The sequence below is a fragment of the Pseudopipra pipra genome, chromosome 6, assembly GCF_036250125.1.
Source record: "Pseudopipra pipra isolate bDixPip1 chromosome 6, bDixPip1.hap1, whole genome shotgun sequence".
NCBI lineage: Eukaryota > Metazoa > Chordata > Aves > Passeriformes > Pipridae > Pseudopipra > Pseudopipra pipra.
Genome location: NC_087554.1, coordinates 16,403,411 through 16,421,080, shown reverse-complemented (window position 1 = coordinate 16,421,080; position 17,670 = coordinate 16,403,411). Strand labels below are relative to the sequence as shown.

The 17,670-nt window shown below is 37.4% G+C and overlaps 1 protein-coding gene across 1 annotated transcript in view; it reads right to left on the bottom strand.

Moving 5' to 3' along the window:
• Positions 1-524: 524 nt before the first annotated feature.
• Positions 525-17,670, bottom strand: part of TRPM5 (transient receptor potential cation channel subfamily M member 5) — a 38,993-nt gene continuing 21,847 nt past the window's right edge. Inside the window, exons 15-24 of the mRNA XM_064659774.1 lie at positions 15,331-15,589; positions 13,684-13,802; positions 13,023-13,155; positions 10,443-10,617; positions 7,803-7,971; positions 6,940-7,118; positions 5,523-5,655; positions 3,804-3,876; positions 2,933-3,023; positions 525-1,891 (exon numbers count right to left, since the gene is read on the bottom strand). Of these exons, the coding sequence (XP_064515844.1) occupies positions 1,791-1,891; positions 2,933-3,023; positions 3,804-3,876; positions 5,523-5,655; positions 6,940-7,118; positions 7,803-7,971; positions 10,443-10,617; positions 13,023-13,155; positions 13,684-13,802; positions 15,331-15,589 (1,432 nt within the window). The 3' untranslated portion in view covers positions 525-1,790. The remainder of the gene's footprint in view (positions 1,892-2,932; positions 3,024-3,803; positions 3,877-5,522; positions 5,656-6,939; positions 7,119-7,802; positions 7,972-10,442; positions 10,618-13,022; positions 13,156-13,683; positions 13,803-15,330; positions 15,590-17,670) is intronic.

Here is a 17,670-nt window from a genome sequence, read left to right as displayed (position 1 = left end):
CATCATTTGGCAGAACAAGCAGAAAACAAAGTAAAATGAGCAGTTGTGCTCCATCTTTTGAAATCCACCTTTTAAGAGCAGAATGAGTGTAGAGTTGGATGCACATTAATTAAGGAGTCATTGGTAGATTCATTGGTTGTTCCAGTGCATGTGAGTGGGACATAACAATTCCAAATGGATAGATTTCTGTTTCCAGTGGATAATTAGTGTGCTGATCATGATGCAAATAGTAGCCATTTCGAAGTGGAAGCTGCTGCCTAGAGCAAGGCATGCTGGTTGTAGGATACCTATTACTTCTTAACAAAAAAAAATGTAGCTCAGTACAGACTGGGTTTATGATTTGTGCTTGCCTCGGGTGAAGAACAGGTAGAACTACCAGAATTCCATTGCTGTTAGTGGAGTCAGAGGCCTGGGGCACAGCTGAATAAACTGGACAAATGCCTGTTTTATGAAGCCATTATAACAAGATTAATATATGTTGATAAAAGACTCATTTCTGAAAGGTATTTTTGTCAGAGCTGAGATTTATTTTTTTTTCCACCTCTGGTAACAGCTTTTGTGCAACCTACATTTACATTGCGTAGAAGCAATATCATATGCGTGAGGAAATGCAGTTGAAGCTTATCAGTGAAAGACAAGACACAGCCCAATACTTCCCCCTTCTGATGCTGTTTATATTATTACAAAGAAATTTCCCCTCGAAGAACAGTATTAATACTAATTTTACTGGTGTATCTTTTAATGCAGAATTCTAATAAAGCCAGAGAGCTTTTGCATGCTAAAAATGTACAAGCCAGTGTAAGTAATGAAAAAAAGCGACCAACAGTCCAGATTCCTAGTTCATGGGATAATTCTTGGTACACATTCTTGTTTTAAAGTCTCCTGGTGATTTTTTTTTTTTTTCCTAACCTTTGAGAGAGAAAAGTAAAATGCAGTCAGAAAACCGCTTAGGTGTGGATGCAGCATTCCATGCGGTGTGGTACAGGGCAAGGGCTCCTTTACAGTGGGAGGCTGGCAGCAGCCATGATCAGGCATTACAACAAAAAAGCAAGTGACAGAAACTGGCGGTCTGACTGTGGGAGGATCCAAACACTTTGTGTTTGGGAAGTGAGTGCAAGCCGCTGCACGCTTGAGGATCAAGCAATAAGCTTCCAGTTTCTGGGGATGAGTGAGGAGCTCTCAGTAAGGAATACCAGCAAAGAAATACCTCACAGGAGCCAGCGTGGGAAGAGAAGACGGTGAATGCAATTGTTTAAGGGTTGTAGGAGCTCCAGGAACTGTATGAATTGTAATGGTTCCGTATCCCAGGCCTTTTCCTGTGGAAAATATTTCATGATTTCCTTTCTAAGCAACTCAGAAGTACGAGCTTGCTTTCTTGGCCAAGGAAGGGGCTTGGTTTTTAGTGCGTAAACGATCACCCTTCCAAAGGGACCCTCCCTTAAACAGAGAAGTGTGGAAATTGGCAATGATGGCGATGGATTGAGGGTGTGGTATTTGGAGAACAGAAGGCAGATCTTATTTGGAAAATAAAGTGGTAGAGTCACCCCGGAGGAGAAAGCTTTTAGTGCTGTTTGTGGAATGGTTTTGCAGAAAACCACTATATGAGCAGGGGCAAAGAAAGCCCAAAAATTGAAGCAGGAAGACCGAGAAATCCTCAGTAATGTCAACCATTGACAGTGCTCAGTGTAAAGGCTTTGAGAGCTGGCCCTTAGGCCTTCATGAGATCAGGATTTTACTCCTGCAGTAGTACAGTAGGACAAAAGGTTTAATCTGAAGAAATAAGAATAAATTTAATTATCGATGTATGCGATGTCATTCTCAAACTGATCTACATGCTCTTGTCTTTCACTTCTTTCTGGCAAAGGCCGTTCTGTGTTGGCATTCATCACACCTAATAGGGTTGTAAAAGTCATGTGTTTGTTTAAAAGCCTTAGGAGAAGGGGAACATAATAGTAATTGCTTATGAAACTTTAAAATGTTGAAAAAAAGGATACTGTAGATTCTATTACTTTGCATTTGCTCAGTAAATGATAAACACAGGTTTATTTTTACAGCTGTTTAAGTTTCTGATTTTTATGCGGTTACAGTATTAAAATACCTGGAGAGCCTGCTACAGGATAGGTTTTCTTACTGAATGTTGATAATGAAGCAATTCACATAAGGGTTTTATAAGCTTCTGACAGAATTAAGTAAAGCTTGAGGTTAGCTCAAGTCTGAGTGACTTGAGGTCTTGTCATGTCACAACTTTGTTGAATTATCCAGTTACTTCTTTTTCCCCTGTAGTATGTTCGGTTTATGGGTTTTGAAGGGTATTTTGTGTAATAGATAGAAATAGGTAGATGTTGAAATAGATCATGTAGAAGAATATCCAAAATTTTTACTGTTTTGGATATCCTGCAGTGGCCGAGAAATAGTCTTTTTCTGTGTCTAATGTTTTAAACTCCAAACAGGAACCCTGGGACACTGAACAAGATTCTTAAGTGACAGAAATAATTGCAGCTCTGAAGGCAAATGAACTCTGTTGATTAAAACAAAGTAGAAGACTTGCTCAATTTTTATTTTTAATGATTACAGTTATCCATGTTAAATATTTTGGTGATACTTCAGTAGGACTATCTCATTGACTCAAGAAACCCCCAAGAAAATCCTCTGTGGCAAATAGATACTTGTTTATGTGCCTGAAGTTGTGTGAGATTATTCTAACTCACACTAAGTGACAGTCCTTTCCCCAAAGCTTTTAAATGTATTTTGCAAAAGGTGATTTTTTTTTTCATTCTGAAGTATTAGTATTCTGTTCCTTGCTTATGTTCCCATTACTTCTGTGTATCTCCTTATCTGGTTATTTTCCAATCTTTTCTTTCCCCTTGCATTTTTTTAACTACATTCTTCAACTGTATTAATCAGCTCATCCATAATTGTTTTCAATACTTACATGTATAGTTTGGAGATGGTTGTGTGCACAGGAGATTGGTTTTGGTTAAGACCTCTGCCATTGAGGAGATAACAGCTGTACAGTAGCAAATCTACAAAATAGTTACTGATTAGATACCTTCCCTTTTTTCTGAGTATATTGCATTATCTCAAGCTGGTATAAACTTACTAAAGCATTCCTTGTGTGTTCCTGTTGGACCTGTATAACATGACTTTTTTCAGGAAGCCATAAAATGGATAAGAGAGGGAAGGGAAACTGTAACAGGAGTATTAAGATAAGGAACTTTCAGCAAGGCCAAAATTACACTGGAGAGTGTAGAGATAAAGAAAACAATAGCAGTTGTGCTACATAGCACCTGGTAATGCTGAACGTTTTCAGACTGATTAAGAAATGTTTGTTTATATTTCAAGGGTTTGTCATCAGAAGCGAAAGACAGGGTTTCCTGCTATTATTTGCATTTTGTGATTGTATGTTAGACACTTCCCTTTGAGATGCTCCTACCTGGTATCTGAGAAAATTAGAAAAACCGATGTCCACGAAGATTAGGTCAGATCAGGCAGAATAGGGGTATTTTTCAAGTTGACAGTTTTAAAGAAAGAAAAGATTAGGAGAAGGCTCAGAAGGGGGGGGAAGATGAAGCATTTCATTCCAGAAGCATCCTTAACAAAGGAAATAAACACTTTTCAAGTAGACTAGCAAAGAGAGCAAAAAATGCTGTAGTCCCTTTCTCCTTTCTACCAGTGATAGAAAACATACAGATACATTTCTCCTTCTCTTTATCCCTAAATGGGGTCTGCCAAACCACTATTAAATGAGAGAAATATGGTGAAATCCTAAAGCTGATACAAATACCTATAAAACTATTACTTACCTGGGCTTCCAGAACTTTAAACCGTTTTTCTTGTTCTTTCAATCCACTAAAATATTTAGACAAATTATCCACCCTGTGGAAACAAAGCAGAACACACTGAGCAAAAAGGAAAGGCGTCAGAAGGAATTGTGAAACACCTAAAATTTACACAAGGTTTCATTTTTGGGAACTGTCTTGACATTCAGATCCATTTTTTCATGCAGTCCAAAGGAATTGTGTAGGGAACTTCCATATAGTGCCTTCAAATCATGGAATTATCCACATGCTTTCTGCATCCTTCAGCTCTTCTCCCATCAGTTCCTTATTCTTAGCATCTGATTCCCCATAGGCTTGGCAAATCCCTCTCCAGTTTCTCCTAGCTACTTACTTCAAAGTTTCCCTCTAAGAGGTTATGTTACAATCACATCTATGTGAAAAACCTGCTGCCGGGTGGGTCTAATGCATTTTGAGATTGGTTCAGTGCAAAGTTCAAAGGATCACTTTCTGAGGGTTTCATAAGATTTCAAAAATGCACTTCTACCACCTAAGAGCAAAGATAAAAAGCCATGGGTTTGGTGGTGTTCATCTGAATCTTTTCTAGTCTTTCTGGCTCTCCTATACCTGAAATACTGTGAAGCTGAACACATTCTCACTTCTCCCCTTCAAGCAGTAAGCTCACCTACAATGTACCATCTTTAAAGCATTCCAGCTTTAAAGCTAGAAAAGAATATAATAGTGCCCTTTGTTTGAAAGCAATTACACACATATTTGTTGCTTTATCTGAACAATTAAGCTCTCACTCCTGGGGTTTGTCAGTGATCTGCTTATGAGAATAAAGCTTAAACCAATATAATAATTCTAAATTATTATGAATTAAGGGTCCATGTAAATTAGAGGGAGAAGAGTACGTAAGGACACTGTTTTGGTCTCCAACTATTCTATGAGTTAGATGGAGGTTTGTTTCAAAAGAAAGCAGAGAGCACAAGACAATTTCCATGGAACTTTCTTCTTGTGGTAACTTTCACACCCACTGTGCCTCTATTTGAAGTCAGTTTTATTATAAGAGGAAACCGCTGGAACAGGTATTAAAAACTTCTTTAAAGAGTGCTCTGCTGTCTGGCTTTCAGTATTGCCTTAGATGTTTCTGTTTCCCCTGTGTATTACTACTTTGTGTCTCATTGAAAGGTTTAAACCTCTGAATACCATCTTAAGACTTTAGCATACTAAACCAATTTAAGTGGTATTCTTGGTGGGGAGATATTTTATAGAAATACGTAAATGGAGACTCCGTCATGCCATAAAGCCATAAATATTTGTTCTTCTGCATCCGTGGGCTGGGCTTAATTCAAGGTATCTTAAACTTCTATTCAAAAGTCTAAGCCATCAAAAAGTGTCATTCCTGTGTTTCATTCCTGTGTTTCATTCCTACAGAGGATGAAATTACATGTGCTGCAGCATAGCAAACCAGCTGTTTTTCCACCATTTCTTCATGAATATAATTTTCATTAAACTTGACTGCAGATTTGGCTGGAACTTACAGGTCTCTAGTTGTACATCGAAAGTGACAAAAACTCTTCTAATATTGTAGTGATGCTGGCCTCTCACATTTTTTCATGGACTGTGTATTTCCTAAGTGCATTCCAGTTGGACCCTCCATCTAACCTTTACAAGCACTTCAATGTTGATCTCATTCAAAGCTGCACTTGCAAGTTACACTTATTGTAGGTCAGAATAACATACTTATTAGATGTGGCCTTCAGCCTTTCTTCATTGCTTTCTTTCTTTTCTTGTTCAAGGTTTACGAGATAACGTTCCTTTTGCACCAGCTCCCATGTTATGATTTTTTGATCTAGGCCCACTGGAAGATCTCTTTCTATAGGAAAAATAAATTAAGAGTTACATTTAACTCCCTTTTCTCTTATACTAGTAGTGAAAGGCTGATATGCTAAAGGAAAGTGAAGTCTTACCATTGCAGACCCTTTGTAATTGCAGGAGTCATGTTATGAAAATGAAGTAAAATAAGTATTTTATACTTTTTTCTTGTGATGGCAGGCATTAAACCTTTTTGCAGTTAGATATGACTCCTGAATTTTCTAGAGAACAGCATTAACCAAGTTCTTGGGTTTCATTTAAACTCATTTACAACCTTAATGGACTTAATATTTTAGCCCCAAAGTATTCAATGAGCAGAGCTTGAAGTGCATCTGAACATTATCATCTAAGCTTCTTCACTAGAGCAATTATAAGTGGGAAGGACAAACTGTGAATAAATCCCCCTGCCTTGAAATAGAAAGCCTGGCGTTGTTGCTGTCAAGTGTCCAAGCCAACAAGAGACCTCAACTTCACACGTGTTTTGAATGGAACATACTAGTTTTGCATCTTCCTAGAGACTGGTGAAAGGGCACACTTGCTGCGTGCTGCAAACACTGCTGAACCTATAGCCTGAGTGGTCAGGTACTTGCTTTCTTAGGAGAAAAAAGAATTCTTTTCTTTGAAGCATCTTCAGCAGCACGCTTTGCTACGCAGGAGGAGTGTGTCTGAAAGGGAGCTTAGTGAGGGGGCTATGAATTGGTCTAGTCTGAGAACAGTTCTGCTCCAAAGCCCACCATCACCCTGTGCATGAGAAGTAAATAGGCTTATTATAAGACACTACCAAGTTTGCCATCATGATAGAAAGCCCTTCTGTATTTACCTGAATTTCATCTGCTCTTTCAATTATAACTTTTAAGATGCCACCATTTCTCTAAGAGTGCTTGTTCTCTCTCCGTGTCTCTGTATTGGGAAATTCCACTGATCCTAGTAGATTTTTAGACCTGGTATTTGTTTATAGGGTTACCCATAATTAATAATTATTAAAATTCAGGAGCAAATGAAATAACTATTCATGAAACCTATCAAATTGCTTTATTTTCAGAAATCAAATTCCTTTAACCTGTTTTATATGGTAATAACTATGATGCATAAAGAAATGCATTGTGGGAAACTGTTTACGTTATAAACCTTAGTTTTTCATTTGTCATCTCCTGGCACTCTTTGTTAAAAATAAATTGTGACTCTTGGCTTTAGGAAATCTGACTTGCTCTTCTGTTTTGCCTGTGCACCATGTCTTAGGAGAGTGTCAGGGTCTCCAGTTGCCAGATGTTTGTTAGCAACTCACCCAGATGTTTTTTTTTATGTTCCATTTTGTTGAAGAGTCTTCTGAGAACCAGAGTTATGTGGTTAATAATGATAAATGGTGGTGCTAAGGCAGGACGGCCATGATATTCCACAATCAGATTGTAGCGCTGAACTTTCCAGAAGATGTCTGTATTGCCCTGAACAACTTGAAAAGTATAACTGTAATTGGAAGGGAAAATAAAATTATATAACTGTTTTTACCACAACAAGATAAAGATTATTATTACAAATTTTAGTCCCATATTTACTTTAAAAAAGGAACAGCAAGCTCAGCAAGTAGTGTTAATTTCTTCTAAAGATTGTGCAAATTCTTAGGTATTAAAATAATTGCAGTTGCAGTCTTCAAATGTTAAAAGATACATTTGTTTTAGTTTGGTCTTGGAGTTTTTTTAAAGAAAGGTAATTCTATTTCACCCAGAATAGATCAGTAAACATGCCACATCAGTCCTTCAACCAAATGAATCATTATTAGCCGTGTTGACAAGCATTTCCCTTATGTGTGGATCATACACTGTTAAGTCTGCGAAGTTTATGTCTGCTTTGCACTTGCAGTCTTATGCTGCAGCACAGCCAGGGACCCAGACCCTTCTATGCATGTTTAATTGAAGTTTTAGCAGTCAAAGAGGCTTCTTTTCTTCTTATCTTCAATGTGGCTAGAGTGAGGATGATGAGAACCTAAGAGCCATATGATCACAGAATTCTGCCTATCAATCCCCAAATAATATTCATCAGGAAAATTGCAAGTGTATTCCTAAATAAGTAGCCAACAGCAATGTAGTAAATGTGGGCATTCACTTAAACCTTTGCAGCCTCTGTCTTGATACTTGGTGGAATCACTCTTACCTGAACATTGCAATCAGGAGATTCATAAGGAGAACATTTGTGACTAGTAGGAAGATGACCAGCAGAAGTATGACAAGCCAGTTGGCATAGCTATTAGGACACGATGGTGTGTTTTCCTGCAGAATCTGCAGTGGATTAAATGTGCAGTTCCTGGGATATGTTCGTGATGCTGCAAAGAAAGATAGAGAAGTAAAAGAATAGTTTTGACAAATCCTACTGCCACATGGTTCTTAGTGTGGGGACAAAAGCTTTGCATTTTGGTGACCAAGATCTCTGATTTTCAACAAAGAATGGCAAGAATTACAAATTGTTCCTGAGGTTTGAAGTAATGCATTTCATAGCTATTTCAGTGCAAATAAAAAGCTGAATTAACACCTCTAAAGATGTCTTTCTTTAAGAACTATTGGCATGGATAGATGTGTATATTTAGTACTTTTACTGTTAAAATAAAAATAAAAATCAAGGACAATGATGATATTGATTACTAAAATGAGATTTAACACTGGCTGCATATGAGCACTAGCACAATTTTGTTCTGAATATTTTACAATCATTAAAAGCTTAAACCAAATATTGTGGTAGTATTTTTGTACTGCCCTTTTTGACTACTAGCAGGACCATAAATACGAGACTCTCTTTACCCCAACAGGGCAGTTCTTTGACTGCTTGAGCTACAGAACTTTCTTGAAAGATCATTTGTGTGCACTAACATCCAATGTCTTTAATTTTGTGAAAATGTAATCATGTCGTGTACATGAAGAGACATTGCTTTATCCTGCAAGACATTTGCAACCCTAGGACAGTGCAGAGCTCCACAACTTAGCTGCTCCTTTAGTGGCAAGATGGCTGTCATAGATGGCTTTTTTAGTAGCATTCATCAAAAAGGGGATTGTATTGAACAGGAACGGGCTGGATCCTTTTTAGACTGGTTTTGAGTTCTCAAAGTCAAACCGAGTTTGTGTTCCCCTAAATGCTTGTGTCTTCGCAGTCCTTGTGCTGGTATGTGCATTAGAGGAGAAAACTCAGTAAAACTGGGAATGGGGTTCCTTGTAAATTTAAACTGCTTTGAGTATCTGAGCTTGCAGTCAAGGCTAGGAAGAACATCTGGTTCTACTGCATCAGACTAGGGACCTAGTGCTGTAGTCTGTCTCCAGCTATGAATTAAATCCACAAATTTGGAGTAGCATAATGATATTTACTTTTTCATTCTCTGTGTTTTTCACTAGTAATTCTTTTTGCAGCTGCCACAGATAACCCCAGGTCATACTTGTTAAAGCATGCAGTTATATCAAAGCTCACCACGGCTGGAACTGCTTTCACCTTATACTTATCTACACTGAATTTCATTTGATGATTTAATACTCATGAGGCTCCTCTGCATCTCTTAGGAGTCAGTGATGTAGTTTTGTCAGCAAATTTTGTTCTCCTCATTATCCATCTCCTTTTCCATATGTTTCATAAAGATGTTAAACAGAATAAGCCCCAGAGGGTCCCAGGACAAATTACTCCCTTCAGGAAGTTGCCCGTACAGTTAATTATTTTTTTCTCTGCTTCTTTTAGCCAGTTACCTATCCAGGTGAAGACACCATTTGGAGTTTCAATGGAGAGAAACACACATTTCTAGGGAATGCTACATATGACCTTTTTCCAAATGAGGTGAATCCTATTCCAGAAATATTTGTCTCTCCAATTACCTTAATGGAAATAAGAGTGACTGATTGTGCTGTGCATGATTACACCATGGGCATTTAAAATTAAGTGAGATGAAGCACACTCCTGCTCTCTTGTCTCACTCAGACTTTTTTGGCTTTTCTAAGATATGTTTTTTCTTATTAGGGAGAGTGAACATGAAAGAATGCTTACCAATTAGCTTCTGTGTATGGGATTTTTTTTTTGTTCCACTTATATTACTCTAAGTTTGAATCCTACTTCGTTATTGCCACTGACATTTAGCACTGTTATTCTGGCTAAATGCTGTGGTGTTACTTCAGACTTCTCTGGGAGATGACCTATTAACGTGTTTCACCTGCTTGCCTATAAAAGTTCAAATGTTGGCTTTGAACTTTTATGTCTAATTATTTCTGTGTCTTGTGATTATTTTTATGTTGTTTTGTTTGCAATGTTGCACATAAGCAATTACTACCATTATTTGATTTGGGCAGCTTTATCTCCAGAGTAAATAAATGCTCTAGAGGAATATTTATTCTAAAATATAAGTGTTTGCTTATGGGCAGAGCGGTACTGTTTTAACACTGTCACGTTAAACTACTGCCAAAATATATGGAGGTGCTATTATTTCAGTTTACACAGGGTTATCTGGGTCTAGGTAAACTGAATGGTAATGGATCAAACTGAAAGAAGGTATGCCAGCCTTTAAAACTGCAAATCCTTGTGTGAATATTTCAGAGACCTTGTCTAAATAGGGCCTGCCCTTATGCTCTATTGTACTTCCACCATGCATGCTATCTCTTTGCAAATATACTATTTATGTTACAGTAATGTGAAAACTTTTTCCTGTAGGACAAAGATTAAAAAAAAGTAAAATAAAATAAAAGGAGACAATACTTGGAAGGAATTTCATACTCTAATCCAAAGTGTGCATTAAAAAAGGCCAAGTTAGGGGGACAGAAACTTCCTTACTGTCTATTTCATCCAGTGGAATCTGGCCAAATATCTGAAGGTAGGGCCGATAAAGCACCCTTCTGAATATCCATTCCACTCGGCTGTCATCGGGATGAAGTAGAGCTTGAGTTGTCACACCGTAGGCAATGAGCCACACACTCAAGAAAAACAGAAAGAAGAAAACATCCTTCATCTAAAAAATAGAGGGGGTGGGGAGAAAAGGAGCAGTGACTATGATACCATCGTCAAAGAACAGTGGTCTTTCTGTATGAATATGGTCCAAATAATTCTGTTTCTTTACAACCTTGTTTAGGTTAAAGGAGGTGGAATATGATACAGTTCCAGGCACAGAATTCCTTTCCTGACCTTGCTGTTTTCATATTGTTCTTGGCCTGTAATAAGCATTTTTCTTTGATAGCTCATTTAGATAAAGGCATGTTTTAAAGTAAAACCTTGCTTTCCAATCATCTAACATTTAAAAATGAAACACATTTTATCTTTTAAGTCAATCTCACTGTATCTTTAAATGCATATTTTCTGTGAGATATCTCAGCACTATGGACTGCTTTGCTGTCAATTACAAGAGTTCTGCTGCAGCAGAGAATCCCAGTAAAAGTCAGTGCTCATTGATGAACACTGAACCACTGAGAGAGCAGACAGCGAAGTCTGCAAGGATCAGGTTGCTTCTGTCTTCAGCTTTCTAGCTAAGTGATACATCTAAAGGATTGTTTTCAGGTCTTCCTGCTTTTAAATATTGTGTTTCTTTACAGGAGCAGAAGTAATTGAATCCTAAAACACTTACTTAAAAAAAAATCTAATATGCATTTCAAGTGCAATAATTTTTCCCTGGTGGAAGAGGAACACTTCATCCTCTTCCCATCTAATCTGACAGAGTTCATTAGGGACTGTAGATTCATTTCAATTAGATTATTGGATTGTACAGTAACCCAAAAGCATAGGCATTTCAGACCTCCAGGATGTTACTTGGAGTTCTAATAAGAAGCAGGGTCTCCAAACCAGGCAAGACAGTCTCTCTGACTTTCATCAATCTCTTTTGTTTTCTGGATGATTTAAAATTTAGCAATGCTGCATGACTGTAATTGTGCCATAGTGATGTGAGAGTGGTAGGAGGTATGGAAATATTTTTTTACAATGTGCACTCTCTCTGGGAACGGGCATTCTTCTGGCATTGTTCTGTCATTTTAAAAGTTAACAGATCTGTTTCAGCGATTCTGTGGCAAGGTTATAAAGAAGAAAAACTGTAAGAGACCATCTTGGATTGCATCTCTGTTTAAGTAAAGGAAATGATCTTGCTTGAACCCCCTCGATGAACCTTTAAAGAAAGTTTCCTCTACTGAAGTAACTTTCACTGTTCTTTCATTTGACGTAAGGTTCAACATTGAACTACCAAAGCTAAGGCATTGTGTTGGCTTGGATGGGGGGAATATGAAAGGTCTCATGTTGTAGTTTTGTCTAGGCTGCTGTTTATGTTCTTATTTGGATCTTCTCAATCCGTGTGATATGTTGCATGACTTCAGATGCCAACAAAGTAGACATGTTTATGTACTTGTTCAAAGCCCTGGTTTAGCTTGGTATGCAGCAAAGGAAGGGTTAGGATCTGGCTTGTTCCCTTACAATATGAACACCATACAAAAGTATGCTGTAAGCTGGATAATGATCAAGAGTAAATATTTATTTGCCATTTACCCTTTTGCTACTTCAACCAAATGTCATGTTAGAGTTCCAGTTATTGCATTTGTAGATAAATCCAACAGCTTGCTAGTTATGTTTATTCAATGTATAGGCTTGTTTAAACTGCAGAGCTTTTACTGTGTTCTGCTGTGAGTCACAAATCAAATATTTGTAACTCTATAATAGCACTTACAATTAGATGAACTCTATTAATTGGTTAGCATGAGCTAATTGACCTTGAGGATTAACTTGCCTAAATAAAAAGCTACTTCAACATAGCAATGCATACCCAAGCGCAGTAGCTGTAGTCCCAATGTCTCTTTTCCTGCAGAGTGGTAATAAATAAAAATATTTTATCAACATCTGCCAACATATGCTTACCAAGTATTAGTATGTTTTCATTTTAACTTGGAGCTAAAAAGCACAAGTAAAAATAAATCCTGTGGCAAATTTGTAACTATCCTTTTTCATGGATTTTTTTTTTTCCACTCTTGTTGCAAGAAACATGATCTGTTTCCCAAGGAGGAGCAGAGTCAATCAGTGGAAGACCTGCCCTTCTGTGCATGGCCTGTCATCCATCTGAGGTCTTTCCTCTGGATGCAGACAGAGGAAAGTAGGAGGAAGAGCAGTAAGTCAAAGATTCTCTACTCTTTGTTTGCCAGACCTGAGTATAAATTATTAGGTAAGGTACAAGGATTAGTAAATTTAGACCAACTTATTACACTACAGAGCTCTTCAGAGGGACCTATTTCAAACATTGCATCTAATACTCAGGGTAATATGCAAAATAACAAGCCTTAAAAATAAAGATAGATTATAAACTGATTTCCTTTTTAAAGAGAAGATTTCCTACTCTCCATTTCTTATAAGGCACAGGTATTTATCTGAGAGAGACCGCACTCTTACCATCCTTTCCACAATTATGATCTTCGGTCCAAGTTGTTTGTGAATTGCAAAAATGTGTATAAGCCTAAGTGTAAACACCATAAAATCAATGGCAAGTATTGTACGGCCGGCTTGGAAAGTTGAGTTCAGCATCCTGCAGAACACAAGAAATGAAATATCAGATCTCTGCAAATACTGCTGAGAAGTATTTTCTGAAATACAACACTTAGGTTCAGGGCACAGCCTACTTAGGAAAAGGCAAGCACTTTGGAGCTGTGGTTGCAGAAGCCTGTAAGAGGAACCTGCCATAATGTCTGTACATTGATGACAAATAGCCAAAAGATGGAGGAACACTGTTTTCTCTCTCTTGTCTTGAATGAGGTTTATTAAAAAATAAAACAAAAACTTCACAGCTTGAGTAAAAGTGATTTCCAAAAACAAACACACAAAGCAGAGCTTTTCAGTACATGTATTTGAATGTATCAATATGTGTTTTTGTGGTCTCTGGAGTAATTTCTATGATTGCAACAGAATTTTAGAGGATCCTATTGCAGAAACATGTCTCAAAGTTTGTAAGAATAAATATCACAGCCTGTCCTCTTGTGCACTAGACTCTGCTATCAGCTGATGTACATAGCCCTTGCTACTGATGCTGACCACATCACATGGAACAAATATATACCTGCAGGTTACCCCAATTATGAAAAGAAAGATCGCCACCATATCACATTTATTCCAGTTATCCTCCACATACAGTTTAAATTTTTTCATTAAATTTGTGTCTTCATCTGTATAGAAACTCTGAAAAAGAGAAATAATCATTGTTATGGACCTATTTCACTATTTCATTGTGAGCTTTAACATAATACCTGTTTCCTTTTTCTCTTTCATTATGAAAAACAAAACCAAATTCCTAGTGTAATAAGAAAAAAAACAAAGCTGAAAACATAAGCTCAGTTTACCATCCTAAAGCACGGAAGCTGGATAAAAAAGAAAAAAATATTTTTATTCTTGTGATAATAGTCTTCAGAATTTTTGAGGCCTGATTTAAGATTTTTACAGAAGAAAATCTTTACTGTAAGGTTGGCGAGGCACTGGAATACATTGCCCAGGGAGGTTGTGGTTGCTCCAGCCCTGGAAGTCTTCAAGGCCAGTTTGGATGGGGATTTGAGCAATCTGTTCTTGTGGAAGATATCCCTGCCCGTGGCAGGACGTTTTGGAACTAGGTGATCTTTAAAGTCACTTCCAACCAAAACCATTCTATGATTAAATCAGCATTCGAGCTGTTAAATAATACAACTTCCATGCTAAGTTCAATTTCTAGACATTGCTATCTAAACAGCATGAACAGATTTGCATTTGTGTACTGCAATTGTCAGTAAGGGCATATTTGATTATCTAGACAAGGAGTTGGGTTTCTTAATTGGGTTTTAGCCTGGCAGTCTTCATGTTTTACAGGTTTATAATGAAATGTTCTTTGTTCCAGATATTTTCCATGTCCTCCTCTGGTTATGGCCTTGCTGCACAATTTCAGATAAATTGTAATAAACTGGGATCCCCTTCCCTGTTCCTTTTGCCTAAGTAATGAACACCTATTGGTTCTTACAGAGTGAATGATTGCAACTGCTTTTTTTCTGTCTAAAAAGAAGAGCTTTGTGCACTCACAGTTGGCAACACACTAACAGCATTGTTAACACAATATTTCAGTTGTTAAACTGAGGACACTCCAAAACCGGTAATGGGAGAGTAATGGAGAAGAGGTTTTGAGGGTTGGTGGGTGTGGTTGTTTGGTTTTTTTAAAGAAAAGTAAACCCAGAAGAGATCTGCTAATGTTTTGCATTGAGAAATATTTTAGGAAAAACACAAATAATCTGAATCTATTTACTTGGGCTTTTTTAAACAGTCCCCAGTGACGAAGAATCTCTTAAAAGGATGCAGAGTTGTCTGCTGTGTTACCAGGTGTAGAACATAACTTCCAAATTACATTGTTTGTGGTGGGAGGACCCACCTAGTTCTGGGGAGTGAAATCAGGAAGCAACTTTACCAAGTGAAGAATATCTGAATGTTGGCAGCCCACTTGACTTGGCTACAGCTGGAGTAGGATAGAAAAACAGAGATGGAGCTATAGGTTTATGTGGTGGAGGAAGAGCTTGCTCTGGAAGAGAGGTGAGATGTTTTGGATAAGGTAAGTTCTGTATTGTTCACCTGTGTAAAACTGCACTTGACACTTGAAATCTTCAAGCTTGTACATCTGTACAGATTGCAGGTCTATTGAAAAAATTGTTGCAAGTTCTAATGTGTTATTTCTAAGATGATGTAGGTCACTTACCTGTCGGATCTCTTCCAAGACAAGGGTAAACACCCAGAAGTATAGTATAATTTCTTTAACAGATGGACCCTCGGGTGGAGGTGGTTTAAAGTCCAGTAAAAGGACATAAGTAAATAGAAACAGAAAAGCAAAGTACATTATAACATTCCCCATAAATACAGTTACAGGGGCACTCCAGAATTTTCTCCACCGGGTAAACATGAATGTTGCCCACGCTGTGTTTTCAGAAGGGTTCTGTTTTTCCAATTTAGCATTTCCTCTGCAAGTGGAAAAAAAATATAGGCTCGTGACAATTTACTAAAATTAGTTCATGGGAATAGGCTCAATATTATTCTATATAAAGCTTCTTGTTGCAGGCAGATGCTGGGGGTTGCAAAAATGAAGGCTGTAGAAGTCAGAGCAATCACATTACCATAGCAAAAATATTTCAAATCAAAAAGAAGGTTTTGAAAAACAAAGTCACATCAGACTTAAATGCACATTCTTGTTATTTCAGTTTAGTTGTATTAATATGATTTGTAACCTCATTGTGTTTCAGCATGTACTGCAAACACTGCAAATATACAAGGAGAGGGGGAAGGGGGCTAATTACTCTTTATCATCCTAAATAATAGGAAAGAAAAGAAAATGGCCAATGTAGTTTGTGAATCAATTCTTAATTATTTTGACTCTAAAATTTTCTTGAAGTGTTTGCATGCAGAAGTTCTTGTTGTTGTGATTTTAAACTTTTGACCACATCTCAAAGTGCTGGATCATACTAAGCATGATCCAGGATCATACTAAGCATCTTGACTATCCTTGCTGGAGTCTGATAGAACTACTGAAGGAATACTTTGGTCCTTTGCACAACTGGCATCTTGCCCTTTATGATTAAATTAGAGTAAATTGCAAAAAAAAAAAAAAAAAAAAGCAGTGTAGAATTTCACCTCATAAATTATGTATTAAGGTAGTCTTTGAGTCTTGTGGAATTACACAAGTATTTTGGTAACCAAAGGGAAATTTGACCTGTAGATCTACGGTTGTTTTGCTGTGTTTAGGAACATGAAGTGGTGTCTATTGGCAATGGAAATTATCCTGTACAGAAAATGCAAGTTCCCTGTATTTGATAGCAATTTGATCTTAGTGTGAGGATTTGTTTCCACAAAAAATGCTCTCCTGTGTAAGCTAGGGATGTTATTGGATCTTTAATTTGCGATTCTGACTCTGAGAAGTGTCATCTCCAACAAAGGATGTGCACACTAGGGTTCAATTTCACTTCACAGAAAATAAACAATGATTCTTCACTGCTTTTTAATTTCCTCTGACAGTCTTGCTAATTATTAAATACATTTGTTACAAGGAAAAAATTCTCCTCACAGCTAATCTTTTCTATGTGTCTGATTCTGTGCTATCTCTCAATTTATGACATTATAAGATACATTCCCACGGTAACAGGCGAATATCATAAACAGATAATTGCAGTTTTACTGTAAGATGCTGAAATAGATCTGGGAGGAAGAGATCCTCCTTGTTAAAATAAATTGTTAAGATAATAGCAATTGGAACACACAATGTAATGACCAAACCATGCTACACTCAAGATATGGGAGTGCTTTATGATATTGCTTAGAAGTAGCTCCCAACGGGCAGATGCTTTTACACCTATTTTATAGGTTAGGGAGGGAGAGAGAAGAACTAATGATTTTCTCCATATACCAGCAGTTAAATGCCAGAAGTAAAAATAGAACCTAATAACTCTGATTTGGTCCAGGACTTCATACTGCAGATGATGCTTCCTCTCTCTACCATTGTTCACATACACCTGAAGTTATTTTTAAATCATGGAAAAGCTTAATACAAGTGGCTATTTAGCACTATTTAACCACTAAGAGTCTCTGTACCAATCAAAAGCTGCTTATCCTGACTTAAGTCTTTGTGCTCTCCCAGGTTTTGGCAATGAGTGTGTGTGTGGTAGAGACATCGGATGGGTTTCAGTTCTCAGTCACAGACCTATGAGTGGCCGGGAGCAACTGACAAAATCTTTGTGCTCAGTCACCCATTTGTGTGGTGCTCCCTCTAACTCATAACGTTCCCCAGGGCTCATCTTTTAAAATATGAAGGAAGAGCACTAGAATGGTGAGAAGCCACCTCAATATAAAATTCCCCAGTACTGGTGTGTGGAAGTACACCTTGGTAGGAAAGTATGCAGTGATGCACTCAAATAATGTAAGATTTTGCTGAGAACCTTCCTTCTGCTCAACTCAGTAATATGATAAGTTCCTAAAATCCAATGTATACCAGCCACCTTGAGCTAAAGGGAATGTCAGGAAATGCTATTTGATTCCCAAGGTATTAAGTAGA